A 17359-nucleotide genomic window follows, 5' to 3' on the forward strand; every position below is an offset into this window, starting at 1 on the left:
TTTCACGTGCCAATATATTATTGCACTAAGCCACAATCCCTTGGGAAATATCCACAAATATTATACAACCTCATAGTAGCATCTCACAGATATACTAATAGAGCATTTATATCAATTTCTAAAAGATATTGCATTTAATAGATATCCTAACATATTATATCATTTAACATAACAACATTTTCAACATACCACATAATGTCACAATTGCTCCAAACGTATCGCATACCATTTCTATAGCGTTTTAGGAATATTATGTCTCCTGCCTAAACCGGGCCAAAGAAAACTAATTGATTTCAGCCCAACCAAACAAAAGAAAAGCCCAAGCAAAACATAAAATCAGTTTCGGCCCAACTAACAAAATGAGTGGTTCGGCCCAAGCCCAAGCCCAAGCCCAATTGAGGTCATCTCCCTCACCAGCTCCAGCAGCTCCCTCCACCGATCAGCCACCACCAAACTTCCACACACCCCCATACAAAAACCAATCGAAATTAGTTAGGGTGAAAAACCACACAACTTTAATTCACCAAGAAACTCCAAATTTTAAGTTTCAAAATCACTCCCCCAACCATGGATCCGGATTCTCGACGCCATTAATGCCTCCTTCGGAGCTTCAACATCACACATCTTACTACACAACCCAATCTTCAAACCCTTAATCCCCCGACATCACTCATCATTCAAGAATCAATAAAAAAACCACCACAACAAAAGTTCACCTAATCTAATCTACTAGGTGATTTCTCTGGCCGCCATTAACGCCTTTTCAAAGCTCCAACAGCCCCCGACATCAACCAAACATCAACAATCCACAATCAACCAAATCAGTACTATATACAAGTTCAAACATAATTTACAGGATGATTCTTTCCTTTGGGTCTTTAGCCGCCATTAACGGGCCCATAAAGCTTCAGCACTTCATTTTCAGAGTTCCACCAGTTCCGACAGTTTCAATAATAACAAAACAATATACTAACATTTAACCAGTTTAACAATAACGACAGGACGAAGAAGAATGAGCAGTAAAAATGAGCGAAAATATTGGACAGTAAAGTTGTTTCTGTATACACGTGAAGTAGAAAAACTAACTACTCACCTGACATCTCTCGTATCGCCGAAAAAACGTATTTAGAATATGAAAGAAAATCGATTCCGAGCCAGCTAGAAGACGCACGATCCGTCCAGTCTCTCTATCAGTTCTTCTTTGTTTTAGCTGTTTAGTTCTTTGTTTTTATCAGTTCTTCTTTGGAATCAGTCTCTCTATCAGTTCTTGTTTTAACCAGTGTCTACTCTGATAGTCTATGAGTAGACACATAATGAGCAATCGAATAGGTGGGTTTCTTTATAGGTTCCTTTATAAATTCCGGTGAAAATTTCTCCGTTGGTAGTCCACGATTACTCCGTGGTGGTAGCTGATATCTGTCATCATCAATAGACTCAGAAATATTGTTAGTATTAATCATAGATTCTCTACTTACTTCAGAAATATCAGTTTGAGGAGGATTGGATATGGGAACTGTTGGTGATGAGAGAGAGGGTTCGTCAACAACATCAGTAACGTCAACATCACTATTCCGGTTTGGCTCCCCAATTTGTATTGATTCAGATGCTACTGGAAGTATTATTTCCACCACCACGTTATCTGGAAACAATTTAATCCAATTCACTTTTTCAACACTGTTACTCTCCCCTGGAAGATGTGAATTTGATATGGAGGGAGCATAAAACAGCTCTTGTTCAGAAAACGTAACATCCATGGAAACATAAAATTTACGGGTATAGTAGGGTGATAACAATGGTATCCTTTCTGAAAAGGATGATAACCCACAAAGACACACTTCAAGGCACAAGGATCAAGCTTAGTACGCAAATGTTTTTGTAAGTTTACAAATGCTACACATCTAAAAACAAGAGGAATAGTAAGATGAGAGGGAATAGCCACATACGCTGCAAGTTTATCTAAAGGTGTTTGGAATTTTAGAACACTTGTAGGCACACGGTTGAGGAGATAAACAGCAGTAGTAATGGCTTCTTCCCACCAATGTGGCATCATACTTGCACCTACCAGAGTGGCACACGTAATCTCAAGCAGCTGTCTATTTGTTCTTTCAGTCACACCGTTTTGTTGTGGAGTATCAGCACAAGTAGTCTCATGGAGAATGTCATGCTCCTTAAAATACCCCTGCAAATATTTGTTAACAAATTCTCCGCCATTATCATACCGAAAGACTTATAAGGAAGCCGAAAATTGTGTCTTAATCATATTATAAAAATTGAGAAAACAGTCAGCTACGTCACTTTTATGTTTCATTAAATAAAGCCAAGTCATGCGGGTGCAGTCATCAACAAATATAACAAACCATCGAAAAACCCGAAGTAGTTGCAATTGGGGCTGGTCCCCAAACATCTGAATGAACCAATGAGAAAGGGACAAATTTTTTACTAGAACTAGGCAAATAATGGACACGGTGACTTTTTGCCAAAATGCAAGTTTCACATTGAAAATCCGAGGGTTTACATTTGGAAAATAAAGCAGGAAACAAATGTGCTAAATAGCCGAAAGAGACATGACCCAACCGTTGATGCCACAACCAAAGCTGATCTTGTCCAACACTAGGCGCACCTCTTGCAGATAGAGAATGACTTGCACCAACATTATCAACATAGTACAAACCCTCTCTCTCTTAGTACCATGCCCAATTATCTCCCCGCTGCTGATATCCTGAAGAATTGAAGACAGAAATTGGGGTAGATTAATACTAAACAATTTAATTGCGAGGTTATTTGCGGTGTAGATAATAAATTATTAGAGAGTGCAGGAATCAACAAAGTGTATTCCAATGATAATGATGGAGTCAGATCAACTCGTCCCGCTCCAGTTACAGGATATGAAACATCATTAGCATTGGCAATAGAGGAACATTTAGGCAAGCAATGATCACGTAAAATGGATGCATTGAAAGTCATATGATTTGTGGCACCGGAATCAAGAATCCAGCCATGATCCCTTGTTGAATTAGTAGCAATTAATGCTTTACCGATATTACCTGACTGTTGTAGAAAAGTAAAGTCTACCATAGAGTGAGAGGGTGCTATTGGGTCTGGCACCGAAACAGAGGATGGTATCGAAGTGCACACAGCCGCTTTGCCTTTGCTTCTTGCCTTTAATCATTCTTTATGATCATTCCACCATTCAAGATACCCATTTTTCTTGAAACATGATTCCTCAAGGTGTTTGTCACTTCTGCAATGAGAACACCATCCACCAACTGTCTTTGCAGGACTATGTTGAGAAAAAGAAGATGGAAAAAATTTCTTAGCTTCCATAGCAACTTGGGATATATATATCTCCTTGATTCAACATAGTACTCCGACGTTGCTCTTCACGTTGCACAATTGAGAAAATGATTTCAGTACTAGGAAGTGGATCAATGCGGAGAACTTCCCCTCGAATGGAATTGTATATATCATCTAGATGAGCAAGAAACAAAAGGTTGTTTCTTTGTCCAGTTTTGTTGCCATAGCTTTACGAGATAAATCATAAGGTATTGATTTATCAACACCTTCATAGAAAGTGCAAGAAACAGCATCCCAAACATCTTTTGCAGTAGGTAGATGAATGAATAATAAAATTACCTCCGCTTCCATAGAATTGATAAGCCATCCTTTCACAATAGCATCATCCATAACCCATTTATCGTAAATGGCGGCACCTATATCAGGTTTCGGAGTGGTACTGGTAAGATATCCCTTCTTGGCTCTGCCAACAACGAACATAGTCACAAATTGCGACCAAACATCAAAGTTATGGCCTTTCAACTTGATCCCACCAGGAATTGACATCGGTTCTGATACCACCAACACATTCATCGTCGGCGGGACAACAAGAGCATCAGAATGTTGCGGAGTTCACCATCGTATGAGATATGAAACAATAGGTTTCGTAGTATTGATTTAGAGAGTAGAGCAGTAGGCTCTTAGGGTTTTGTAGAAAACCTTGCTTCTGATACCAACTAGAATTAAGAGTAGATGGAAAAGATTGAATATATATTCAGTGATAGTTAGTTGTTACATTCAGAAAAGTTAATATTTAAATAGGAGTGGCTGAGTACATAAATATGGAAAGATAGGTTAGAGAGTTATACCTAAATCCTAGAGATAATATCTTACCATATTAACCTATATCTAGACTATGTTGATATATTCCCATAGTATTCAACAAATGGTCATTAGATTACCCAAATCTAAATTGCCAAGATCATGCTACGTGTTGATTTTTGGTAATCTAAACACAGTGACATGTTTCGTCAATACTAAACATGTGTGCCTAAGCTTCACCACAAACTTAATGGCAATTGATGAATAATTATTTAAGGGCATCTCCAATGGAGAGTGTACATTGACACCTCTACATAGGTGCCATTGGGATTTTACATCCCCACTAAACACTAATACGTAGTATGAAGAACCACACCCAAAAAGCTTCACCCAATGCTTTAAAATTTGCAAATTTGTATAATTGGATCATAAGCATATGCATTGGAGTATGCAATTTTTTTTTAAGCTCATTGCCTAACCGTATGCTTGGGTAAAACAAAAGCAGTGAAAACCTTTCCAAATTAAAACCCTAGCCGTTAGGGTTTTGAAATCCCCTCCTCCTCTCAAATACATTCATTCACAACTTAAATCATCACTTTTTTAGCCAAACTTTTCACGCCAAACTCTTTTCTTCTCATTTCTTGGTTGATAATCATCTTTGATAGGAATGAGGAAGAAGAAAAAGAAAATATGGTGGGTTCTTCATGGACTCTGCTAAATCGTGTTTCGAATTTTCGATGGGCAATGGTCAAGAGCTAGTGTTTATAGCAACTCAGCATTGTTTGAAGGATTTCATTATATTGACATATATGAGTGTCCCATAGCCTACTCTAATATATTAATAGAATTAACCCTTCACACAAGTTGGAGCTTATGAAGAAATTGACAATTTAACACTAACTAATGATTCAATACACTTTGATGCACTACATTATTTCAACAACTACTAGCTACAACAAGAAATATTGGATTATAATCTGTCAACCAAGTATCATACAATACCATTAGCTAGTTTTGAAGGTAACAGAGTAGTCACTAAACATCATTCAAATCTGGAACATGTTCCTTACTTTATGATAGTATGCTAGTGACAATTACCTTTGATCAAACTCAGTTCCTTCAGAACTTCTTTGACATGCATTCGTTCTCCAGGCGATTCCACAGAATAGGCAACTCCAACCCTCAAAATGGAAACTAAATACTCCAATCGAGAGTCGATATTATTCTCTGAAAGAAGACGTGTATCTATAATTTCCATCACTCTCCCCGTCATCAAAGACATTTTGCAGAAAGTGTGAAGGCTTAGACCATCCTTAAACATATCATTTGTAGGTTTCTTTCCAATAAACATTTCCAGCAATAGTATCCCATAGCTGTATACATCCCCTTGGGTTGATACTTCACCACCCAAACCATATTCTGCAGTATCATTCAGGCATTTCGTAAGGATCAGCAATGTAATTCAGCTCCAACAAAAAGGAAAATAAAAACAAAGGAAACAAAGCAAGATTCCTAGTTAGAAATTGAAAATGATTTATACTGTTGACTGATTAAAACGAAAAAGTTCAAAGGGAAAATAATGAAAACATACCTGGAGGGACATACCCAATAGATCCCTTTACAACAAAGGAGCTACTACCACTTCGTTCAAATTCATCTGAAACCAAAGAAAGAACCTTGGAAATCCCAAAATCACCAAGACGAGCAGTCATGTCGTCATGAAGAAGAACATTACTTGGCTTCAGATCACTATGAACAATTGTCGAACCTCATTGATGATGAAGATATTTAAGGGCCGAAGCTACATCAATAGCTATATTTAGCCTTTGAAGAAGATTAAGATTCCTAGACTCATGCTGTTCGGGGTATATCCATTCTTCTATACTTCCATTAGGCATGAATTCAAAGGCGAGCTTTAAAATCATTGCCATGATAATCCACAGTTGAGCAAGATGTCACAATTTTGACAAGATTTCTGTGACGAACATTTCTCAAGGCATTTCACTCGGACATGAAGCTTTTCGACCCCCCTCAAATTTTTAGATTGAGTACCTTCACTGCTATAGTTGTTTCATCATGATCAAGGATTCCTTTATATACAGAACCAAAAGCTCCAACACCAACCAAACTCTTTTCAGAGAAATTATTTGTGGCTTTAAAGAGCTGTTCGTATGAAATTCTTGAAAGCTGATTGTCCGCTGACAATGTGTAAGAAGGCATTTTTATCGACAATATTCTCTTATGATACAGTACGAAGAAATACGCGGCTACTGCAGAGCTAAAGATCCAATCCCGACAAGTGTTGGGACTATTGCTTTGATGACTAAAGAAGGAAACTTTTTTGTTTTTCTTAGTATACAGACCACGGCATGAGTGTAGTCTCAATTCTGGCATACCCCCACAAAGCTTATTGTTTCCATCCAATCTGATCCCACTTGCATTTCTAAAGACACCTTCCTCTGGCACTGTACCCTCGAGGTCATTGAAAGACAGATTTAAATTGTTCAAGAAAATTAGGCTTCCAAGAAATAGTGGAATATTTCTTGTCAGCCTATTGTTTGAAACATCCAAAACTTCAATTCCTCTCAAAGCACTCAAAGATTGAGGAATCGCTCCTTCGAAAAGATTACTTTGCATATTAAGGTACACCAAGCTATTGTTGGAATTTCTTGTATGTCAAAGTACTAAGTGTGTGTGTGTGAAGTGGAGGAGATGAACAAAGAGTGTTCTCTCCACTTTAGTGCATAGAAGATAGTCCCACATTGGTTATCCACTACTAGCTAAACAAGTATTTGAGGACTTCCTCTACCATAAGGGCGTGCCCTTAGAGTACAAAGGCTTTTGTGTAAGGGGGGACTCACCCAAAGCCACGCACCGTGTCGGGCTTGGGCTTGGGCTTACTGTGTGTGTCTAGCTAGTGGGTAGTGGCTTGGCCTTACCTCTATATAATTCTTACTTTACCGTAGAGTTAGTTATACTGTCGTTCTATAGAGCAAGAGTGTGTCCTTTGTGTAAAAAAAAAAGGTGCTCCCGTGACGTCATAGGCGCTTTTTTTTGGCAACTTCTAGTTTCCAACTACACTGACCTCAACGGTCCAAATTAGAGCCGTTGTGCTCTACTTCGGTGCTCATCGGAGCACCACTTTTAAGGTGACCTATCACCATCCTAGGCGCTCATCGGAGCACCACCGCCCTAGTGGCAATTCTACATCTCTCTCATCAAGTACTCCCTGTTTTAAATCACCTCCCAACAGTTGCAACGCAACACCATGACCGCACCTAATCACCGAAAATCTCTCTCTTTGTCTAACGATTCTCTGCCGCCACCACCAGCTCTATTGAGCTTGTCTTCCAACAAGGGTCTAGCACCAGCAAACCTCATCTTCCAGGAAGTACTACCTGGATTTTTTTTTAAAAAAATAACAAAACAAAACAAAAGTTTATGGTTTTTGTTCCATGCTCTTCTATATTCTATTACAAATTTGAGTCCTCATTCCTACCGGAAAGCTCGGAAATCCAAGCTTGGGGCTCTTCATTCCGTCTATGATACCGTCTAAGTGCTTCAATTAGGGTTGTAGACAGATAAAATATCTTAATTCATATTTGATTTATTTTTTATACATATCATGGTAAATTAGAACTTGTCTTGCTTGTGATAAACTCGATATTAACCTTCCCATTAACTGTTGCTAATATATTGCATAATAATCCTGCAAGTTAGCATACTGTAGCATGTTTTTGAGCTAGCTCTTGCTTTGATCGTCTTTAGCCTACCATATTGTCTGCTACTGCTCTACGTGTACGTGCTGCTTTTATTTCTTTGCTCACATGTGTTTTGTGTTTGTATTATACTGTGTACTAGCATCCATTGGTAGTCTGTTGTTGTGTGCATGTTAAGAGCTATGAGTATCTTTACCTGGAATTGTCGCGGCAGCGGGGCTTCTGCGACAATTCATGAACTCCAAACACACATGAGCTCAATCAAACCAGATATTTGTTTCTTGTCTGAGACAAGGATAGATGTGTCTACCAGTCTTGACATATTTACTCCTCTCAATTTCAACACTCTGCAAACTTCCCTTCTAATAGACGTAGCGGTGACCTTTGGCTTGGATGGAATAATAATATGAATCTCGAAATTCTCTTCTCCTGCAAGTGCTACATTGCAGCTCTCATAAAAAATAATCCCGCAAGCACTGAATGGTTATGTACTTTTGTATACAGGCATCCTGACCAATCTCGTCGTGCAGATCTTTGGAATAGCTTTTCTGATCTTGCTGCTAATCATAATTATCCGTGGCTCATTGTCAGGGATTTGAATGAAACAACATGTCATGAAGAAAGATCTGGGGGAACCCCTTTTAGTTTTGCTGAAGCTACTCATTTCCTACAATTTATGTTCTTAGCTGATTTTATAGATTTAGGTTTCGAATGGGTACTATTCACATGGTCAAACAAGAGATTCAAGAATAATGGAGCAGATCTTATAAAAAAGAGATTAGACTGAGCTATTATAAACACAGGATGGGGAACTATTTTCCCAAATGCTAGAACTGTAAATCTACCGATCATTAAATCAAACCATGGACCTATAGTTGTATACCTTAATGATAAAGACAAAATTTAAGTAAACTAACTATCTATGCGTAAACACAAATAATCAATTAACTAAATAAGTACTTAGATTAATATTCCTACTCTCAATTCATTATGGAATATATAAAAAGTACGGATTCGTTCCACTCATAAACTATCAAGACATAAATAGAATTCAACTAATCAAACAAAAGGAACAATTATGAAAGTAATATGTGATGTGAAAACAGTAAATAAGATGTCAAAATAGTAGATATAATGATGATAAAAGGGTATAGAGAAGATTCAATCCGCCACGCAATTTGATTGACCATTAGGTTGATTATCGAATTGCCTATTGATCCCTAGTAAACACCAAGTCCTCTCGGATCAAGGATTCACTAGCATGAGAGTTTAGCTCCACCATAAATATCTTTGGTGGTGGCTCTAAATTCTAGTTCAACTCTTATGATATTTATCTCTAAACAATCATAAGAATCAAACTTAAAACGCTAATACAAATCCACAACCATACTAATTACCAATCATCCTCACATGGCTTCATAAACCTCCTCTAATAGAGGTTTAGCCTTGTATCATAGGAATCATCTTAACTAAAGATTGAATAGAAGACATAATTTAAAGATACTTGAATGAAAAGTAAACTAAAGCTTTTATTAATAATTTTAATGGAGGCTACAAACTAAACTTATAAACTAAAACTAAAAAGGAGAGAGAGAGAGAGAGAGAGAAATTTATTCTAAACTAAAGAGGGAGTAGCCAATCTTTGTTTTAGCCTTAACCCTTTTTATATAGAAGACGGTTAGGTTACCATTTCATGCATGGGCTTTTAGGCTATGTTATGGACCCATAAATCAAGTCCTTAACCCAATTGGGTAAATCCAAGACTTTTAATTATGGTCGTGTTACTATAGCTCGCGTTTTCACCAACTTATACAGCTCTAATCGAGTCAAGGCCTAGACGATTGGAAAGAGCTTTCTGAGCCGGTCATTTTGATATAAAATGGGCCTAATTCCAAAGCTTGAGTCTAAAGATATGGCATTTTGAAGTTCTATTGACTTTTCTTCAGCTCTCTAATCCGGTTTGACTTTCACTTAACAGTGTTGACTTGGACTTTTTAAAGGCTTTTTCTCCATTAAACTTGGGCTTTCTTCATGGAACTTCTCTAGCAATCACTTTAGCTCCTTTTAGCGTCTAATTAGTAACAAATTGACATTTATTCAACTCTGAAGCCTGAAATACTCAAAAACACATAATTAGTGATAAACCTATATTATTAATAACATAATTGGCTAAATAGAAATACTATTAAAGGGTTTAAAATACAGTTTTGGGCTCTTATCAAACCACCCCCAAACAGCATTTTGCTTGTCCTCAAGCAAATATCTGAAATTAAAATAAGTGGCCAAAAATGTATTCTTAACTAGTCTCGTTTCGCTAAGTGCGACTACATTGACCATATGCAATAAGGTCTTAAACCACTAGAAATTCCCTAGTGGACAAGTTATAGCCTCGTGAGAGTTTTCTAGAGAAGGTACTCACAAACTTCATTTATACTACAACGACTAAGAAATAAAAGTAATAGTTCCCTAATTTTATCTTGGAATCTATACATCTCACTAGTATTTAAACAAGGATGATCATTCTAAAACTTAAACTAATACATGCATAATAATCAAATCATCTTAAGATAAACAACTATACAATAAACTATGATATGAGATACAATGGCAGGTCCGTTTCTGAAACTTTTGGGTAGCGTGCCTAAGTAGGTTCTCAGAAGGAATGTGTCAAAACACATAACACTGATTTTTTCACTCAAGTTTGCTAACTCCAGTGTGCAGTGGGCACACGTTTCCTCACAATCTCAATGACAATCTAAGGAAGCCGAGGTCGATCGAACACATCTACCACTTACTATCACACCAACCTATTCCTAATTGAGCTAGATGTCTTTATTAGGTGGTACAGGGCGTAGGTATTCGTTAAAGAAAGAAGGAAATGGATATTCAAAAAGACAAGTCTGAGAAAATAAGGTCTTCATATTATGTAACTAGAGAAAACCTTATTCTTTTGCTTCTACATTTTGTTTCCATCCTCAGCCTTTTTATTTTGGCTTTTTGACTCATTTTATTCTATTTTTGGAGTTTTTATTTTATTTCTATTTCTATTTTTATTTTGTTTTCTTTTCTTTGGATGGAAACTTCTTTTCTTTTTCTTTTCTGAAGCAACTAACTAATTTTTGTTTACACAGGTTTTTCTCTTCTCTTTTCTTCACTCATCCTATTTCTCATACTTATCCAGATAGGTAGGCTGATTTTATTTTTCTATTTTGTTTTATTGGGTAAAGGATTTGTGGTTTGTGAAAAGGCTAATGAAAAACTCAGTAGGGCGACTAGTGGATAATAAATTTCATATAGGTGTGAATTTCTGGCTATATCGATCCAAAAAGGGCCTAAATTCTCGCTTAGGATATGGTGTGGTGATCAAGCAAGTGGATGTGTGATTTCTCTACTCGGAATTTACTTCTCCCTTGTGTCATCACTCAGATATTTCACTCTTATTAGGTTTTTAGGCTAGATGCTCACAGGATATATATTAAGTACTCTAACCTAGGTCTCAGAAAAATACTACCAAGTACAATCAAAGATGCTCATGCAAGATGTTCATGAAAAGATGCAATGACTATTACCTATATATTAATCTAAGTTTCAAAAATTACATCCTAATTTAAGTACTACGTGAGATTTCTAGACTAATATCATCATGGAGAAGGGAACAATACCATTATCACTAAGTGCCTAGTATAAACAATATTTATAATTTTTAATATGTTATAAAAAAAAAGTGCATAATTTACATCCTAAAAGTGCCTAATTTTTGCAAATATTTCTATCACACCCCCAAACAATCGAACCCTTTGTCTTCAAAGTTTAAAGAGATAAGGAAAGAATTTACCATAGAAACGTGGCAAAAATTGGCAGTACCTGTAACATAAATATTGTAAAGAGGATATGATAACATGAAGCACAATTAAACTGTTACGTACTAACTAAATTGGAGTAACATGATAGACAAAGGGTGGGAAAATGTTTTGTAATAAAATACCAAAATACGCCACCCCCAAACAAAATTGGAAAACTCTTTTTAAGTTTGAAAATGTTTGTTTGGCCCATACTCTAGAAATGTGGTATTATACAAAAACTTGGGTCTTTTAAAGTCAGATTCTCTAGACTTAATGTGATATATATGTATTAACATGCAGTTTACCATATATCAATAATCTAAATAATTGTGGATCTTTCCATAAATAGTTAACACGTAATGCACCATCAAACATAATCAAGCACCAAAATTTTCTATGACGTGGCTTAGTGGAATGGGAGGGAATTCTGATGGATCTAGAACCAAACCGAGCATGCACCTTCTTCTTCTTCCTCCAACAAAAGGGAGGTGATAAGAACCCAAAATTGTAGTTTTAACCCCTTTAACAATATCGCTTTTGACCAATTATATGATTAATAAGTAAGAGTTAGTACTGTTATTGTGTTCTTATGTATTTCAAGCATTATAGTTGAATATGTGCAGAAATGCGCCCCTTTTACGAGATAAAGGAGCAAAGGTTGGTTTCTAAGAAGTTCTATGATAAAAGGCTATGATTCAAGGAGAAAAAGCCTTTTTAAAGCCCGGTCAAAACTGAAAAGTCAAAGTCAACGCGGGCAGAAATAGCGCATAAAAGTCAGCAGAACTTCTGAAGGCCACATCTTTGGACTTAAACCTCGGAATTGGGCCTACCATATGTCAAAACGACCGGCTCGAAAAGAGATTTCCAATGGTCCAAGCCTTGACCCAATGAGAGGAGCATAAGTGGACAAAAAGTCTATTAAAGTCATTTCCAGTTGAAAACCCCTTTGTGGACTGAAGTAATGAGGTTTTGGGCTCGATTTTCCGACCCAAAACATGGCTCCTCAGCCCATGCATGAATTTGTGGATCTTGTCTCCATATCAAGAGATAAAAGCTTAGCTCTTAAGTTACTTAGTTTTTAATTAGCTTTACTTAGTCTAGATCCAATAGTTAGTTTTAGAGGTAGTTAATTAGCATCAAATTAGTGTTTAGAACAAGATTTAGTTTTTAGAATCAATAATTAGTTTATATTTCAAGTTTTAGTTTCTAATTAAATATTTGATTCATAGATTTAGTTTGTCTTAAATTGATAATTAGTTAATTCAATTCAATTCAAGTTATTTTAATCAAGTTTAGTTTAATTTAATCATGTCTTATTATTATTGTTTATTGTTAATGAACCCAATGAAACTAGGCTAAAAACTCCATTAAAGGAGAATTTCTCTTATGCTAATCATATCTTAGTATAGAGATTGCTAGGATTGGTTAGGGATCCATAATAAATTATGGATTTTGTTGGTTTACCTTGTGTAGATTAATAAAAGTTAAGATTAAAACATGAGAAACTAGTTAGAATAATCATAGCATCACATAGATGGATTAATCCTTCCTCTATGTTCTTTCAATTCATTAAATTCACCTTTTAATTGCTTAGTTAAATTAGTTTAATTTATAATTAGTTTTAGTTTAAATAAATCACAACACTACTCTCATTGTTCTCACCATTGTTTCCTTGTGTTTGATTAATTGAATTCGTTTAAGTCTAGATAGATTAAGAGTAGAACGATTCCGTACTCTATATATTGAATGAATAGATATGTGAGAGTAGGAAATAAATAATTGATACCATAAGAATAAAGTTAGAGTAATCTAGTTGAGTTTTTACGGGTTATCAAATGGTGCTGCTGCCATCTTAATCTCGTTCAAGACAAGAATTCAATTGCTTGAATCCAAGGGGCAATCCCCCATTCTCTACCTACCCACACTTTTCATTTTTCATTCTTTTTTATCATATTTTAATTACTGTTCACTGTTTTAAGCACAGGGGTGCATGCCATCCCTTTTGCCTTGTTCAGAGCGCGCCCGCCCTCCCTTGATCCTACGGAATCACAGTGAAGAATACTGCTGTAAAGGTATTGTTATATTTCGAAAAATTGGGAAATTTTGCAGCCATAATCATTATGGTGTTATTGATTTACTGGAATATTTTCAGATTTTTCCTAGTTGTTTTACCTAGTGAACTAATATGATATTTACAGTGCTGCATTTCAGCTTTCAAACCGTAAGTTCTTGAAAAACAGACGAGTAAGGTTACTTAGGAAGTTCCAAAAATTCTAAACTTTTTATAGGAGTATCTATCCTAAGTTAGAAGTTTTCAGTAAAAATATAACGAGTGTTTTTTTTGTTTTGACCTCCTAACTAGTGGAGTGTTTTCAGTGTGTTTCTGCAGTTTTGCAAACACTTAATTTCTGGAACAACAGCTGATAAGGAGGGTTTGTAGAACTCCAATTGCTCTAATTTTTTTTACAGGAATACCCATGATCTGTTAGAAGTCTTCAGTAAATTTTTGGTGATTTTTGTCTCTGTTTTGATTGGTTAACCATTAAGTTATTTGTATTGTGTCCGAAAACTATTTCACAAACTTTGAAGGACAGTATAAGGACTTTCATAGCTCCGATTGATCTGAAATTTTACAAGTTACTTGATAGACGTCTTAGCAAACTACTGTAAAAATTTTAGATAGACATTTTAGCAAACTACTGTAAAAATTTCAAATTTTTTGGAGCACGATAAACTTACTAGACATTGCCAAAGGCAAGAGCGCGACCTACGCCCGTGTCAGGCAAATTTGGAGTGCACCCTGCGCTAAAGCGCCTGGACCTCGAGTAAGACCAGAGCGCACCCCACGCCCTACCTAGGCTAATTTGGAGCGCACCCCGCACCCTCTTGTGTACCAGGCTGATTTTTCACAGGTTAGTTCAAGCTTTCATTTATTCAAGTTATTCAATGTTTCTAACATCATACAAACACTGAGATTGTGTATACAAGACGCTACTCAAACGCGTAGCAAGGAAGCATTCAGGTACTCCTTCTTCCACTCCTCGCCTATTTTGTCAGAGGAGTTTTAATTCTAGTATAATCATGCTTGTTTTTCATAGACATAAATACCACACACCTATCTAGAATTTCACACACTACACCTGCATCAATGGCGAAAGAACAAGAGACTCCTCTCTCTGATTTTTATAAAGCCCTAAACGATGGCCCTAAGTCGTGCATCGTTTTTGCAGACCTAGTGGGGGATTTTCGAATTCTCCCTAATATATTTAACTTGTTACCGGTTTTTCATGGTTTAGACCGCGAGAAGCCTTACCAGCATATGCATAGGATAGAACAAGTTCTCACTACATTCCATCATCCTAGCGTAAGTCCAGATCAAGTTAAACTTAGGGTATTTCCATTCACCCTAGCCGACAAGGCGGCATCTTGGTTAACTGCCCAAATGCCAAACTCTGTGGACTCATGGGCTAATCTTGTTCAATTGTTCATGGAATAGTTTTACCCACCACTGAAGATAGATGAAAAGCTTCAAAAGATTCATTTCTTCCGCCAGAATCCTCATGAATCCTTTTCAGAGGCCTGGAATCGTTTCACTGATCTTCTCATTGAATGCCCGCATCATAATCTTGTGAAAGACACGCTTGTCTATGCTTTCTTCAAGGGGCTTTTACATCGTCATAAGGAGGTTCTAGATATCATGACGGGGTAGTTTTCTTAGTAAAGGAGCCTTGGAGGCTTATAAATTCTTAGAAGATCAATCTAAGAGGAACAACAATTGGGGAGGTAACGAATCTTCCCACTTCACTCCTACTTCTTTTGAGGTTAAACATGATCCCGAGTTTAAAACTCTTATCAATGCCCTCACTAAAAAGGTAGATGCCATCTCTGTTAAACAACAACCCACTCCTGTCATGAACATTAAATCTACTTATTGTAATGTCTGTTTTAGTCTTGAGCATTCCAACTTCTATTGTCCTCTTGTCTATGCACAACCACCACCACAACCATCACACTTCAACCAGTTAACTCAACATCAAGGACAAGGGAACTTAGGTAACCAGAATAGAGGCTTAGTGCCCATGACCCAGAACTATCAACATCAAGACATGAACACTCAACAAGCCTTAATTCCAGTTCAACCATCTACAGAAGTAGTAGTAGTAACCTTGTTGGAAAAACAAAATCAAATTATGCAACAAAACTCCAACTTGATGAAAGATCAGCATGATCAAAACTCTAATATGATGAAACAAACGATGCAAATGATGCAGTCTTTGTGCCAAAAGGTTATTGACATGTCTCCTAACCAAAATAATAACCAAACAAAGCGTTTCGAGTGTCAAAAACGATTGCCTAATCCTAAGTCAACAAACACCGCCTTCGAAATAAAAAGTATTCAGTGTAATGGTAATCCAGGGGACCTACAAGTAGTCACTACCCTTCGTTCAGGGTGAGTAGTTGATAACCAAGTGACTATGCCTAAAGATCAACCGCAAACTAAAAATGATACCATACCAAATACTATAATAGTAACTGAAGACCCTACAACTGTAGAAGTACCAGTTAAACCACAACCAAAAGGGAAAATATTACAAGACCCAATAATAGAAATTGAAGACCCTACACCTGTAGAGGTTCCAATATGGACACCTAGGTGGAAAATGGCTAAAGATAAAGCAAAGACTAATAATACTGTTGACCCTTATGCTAAAAATAGAGATAAACCACCGTATCTCCAGAGACTAATTGTGTCTAAAAAAGAGGAGAATTTTGATGAGATTAGGGAAGTGTTTAAAAATCTAACTATAAACCTACCTTTTCTAGATTCTATAAAAAGTCTACCTGGACACGCCAAGTTTCTAAAAGAGTTGTGCACCAAGAAGAGGAAAACCAACATACCCCACAAGCCTTTTTAACTGAATAATATCCCTCTTTATCTGAACATAACGGAATTATTAAATACAAGGACCCTGGTCGTCCTACTGTACAATGCACCTTAAGTGATACCTTCATAACAACTACTTTATTAGACCTGGCGGCGAGTATTAACTTACTCCCTTTTTATTTATATAAACAACTAGATCTAACAAAACTTCAACCAACCAAAATGACTTTGCAGTTAGCCGATCGTTCTATTAAGTATCCCAAAGGCGTAGTTGAAAACATTCTCATTAAGGTTCAAGATTTTTACTACCCCGTTGACTTTGTTATTCTCGACACAGAAGCTGCTCATGATTCTATTCCCATCATCTTAGGGCATCCTTTCTTGGCAACCGCCAATGGCCAAATCAATTGTCGGGATGGCTCAATGACTCTTTCTTTTGGAAATCTTTCTGTGGAAGTTAACATGTTTAGACAAAAGCAGAGACAACTAGGTTTTCCTGTAGAAGGTGAAGTTAAGTCTATTGAGAGTTTTGTATATCACATTACTGCTTCCGACGATCTTGTCCCCACACTAGTAGATACCCTTCTTATGGAAGAAGACAAATATCACAATTTTGACTCCTTGAACATAGCTGAACTAGCGAAAGAATTTTCCACCCTGCCTTCCGACACTACAAGAGATGGAGTAAATCTCACAATAGACGAGATAGATGAATTCCTCAAAGATGGAGATGAATACCATAGTTATATGGATGCAAACAACCTAGATAAGGAATTCGATGAGTTTCTAAGAGCCTGTGATGATCCACCCTCTTAAGA

General features: G+C 36.7%; 1 protein-coding gene, 1 non-coding gene and 1 pseudogene across 2 annotated transcripts; all 3 read right to left on the reverse strand.

Annotated features, from left to right (window-relative positions):
• Positions 1–3165: 3165 nt before the first annotated feature.
• Positions 3166–3997, reverse strand: LOC147489590 (uncharacterized; annotated as a pseudogene).
• A 969-nt stretch (positions 3998–4966) lies between these two features.
• On the reverse strand, positions 4967–6798 carry LOC147489591 (putative receptor-like protein kinase At3g47110). Its single transcript, XM_086572044.1, has 2 exons — positions 5687–6798; positions 4967–5514 (listed from the first exon to the last, which is right to left on the reverse strand). Exons 1-2 carry the CDS (start codon positions 5805–5807, stop codon positions 5180–5182), a joined length of 456 nt encoding a protein of 151 aa, XP_086428170.1. The 5' UTR covers positions 5808–6798; the 3' UTR covers positions 4967–5179.
• An 8382-nt stretch (positions 6799–15180) lies between these two features.
• LOC147489592 (small nucleolar RNA R71) lies at positions 15181–15283 on the reverse strand. The gene has a single exon (XR_015203371.1). It is a non-coding gene; the product is annotated as a small nucleolar RNA R71 (small nucleolar RNA).
• Between the last annotated feature and the right edge of the window lie 2076 nt (positions 15284–17359).

Source organism: Coptis chinensis, chromosome 7 (assembly GCF_015680905.1).
Source record: "Coptis chinensis isolate HL-2020 chromosome 7, ASM1568090v1, whole genome shotgun sequence".
NCBI lineage: Eukaryota > Viridiplantae > Streptophyta > Magnoliopsida > Ranunculales > Ranunculaceae > Coptis > Coptis chinensis.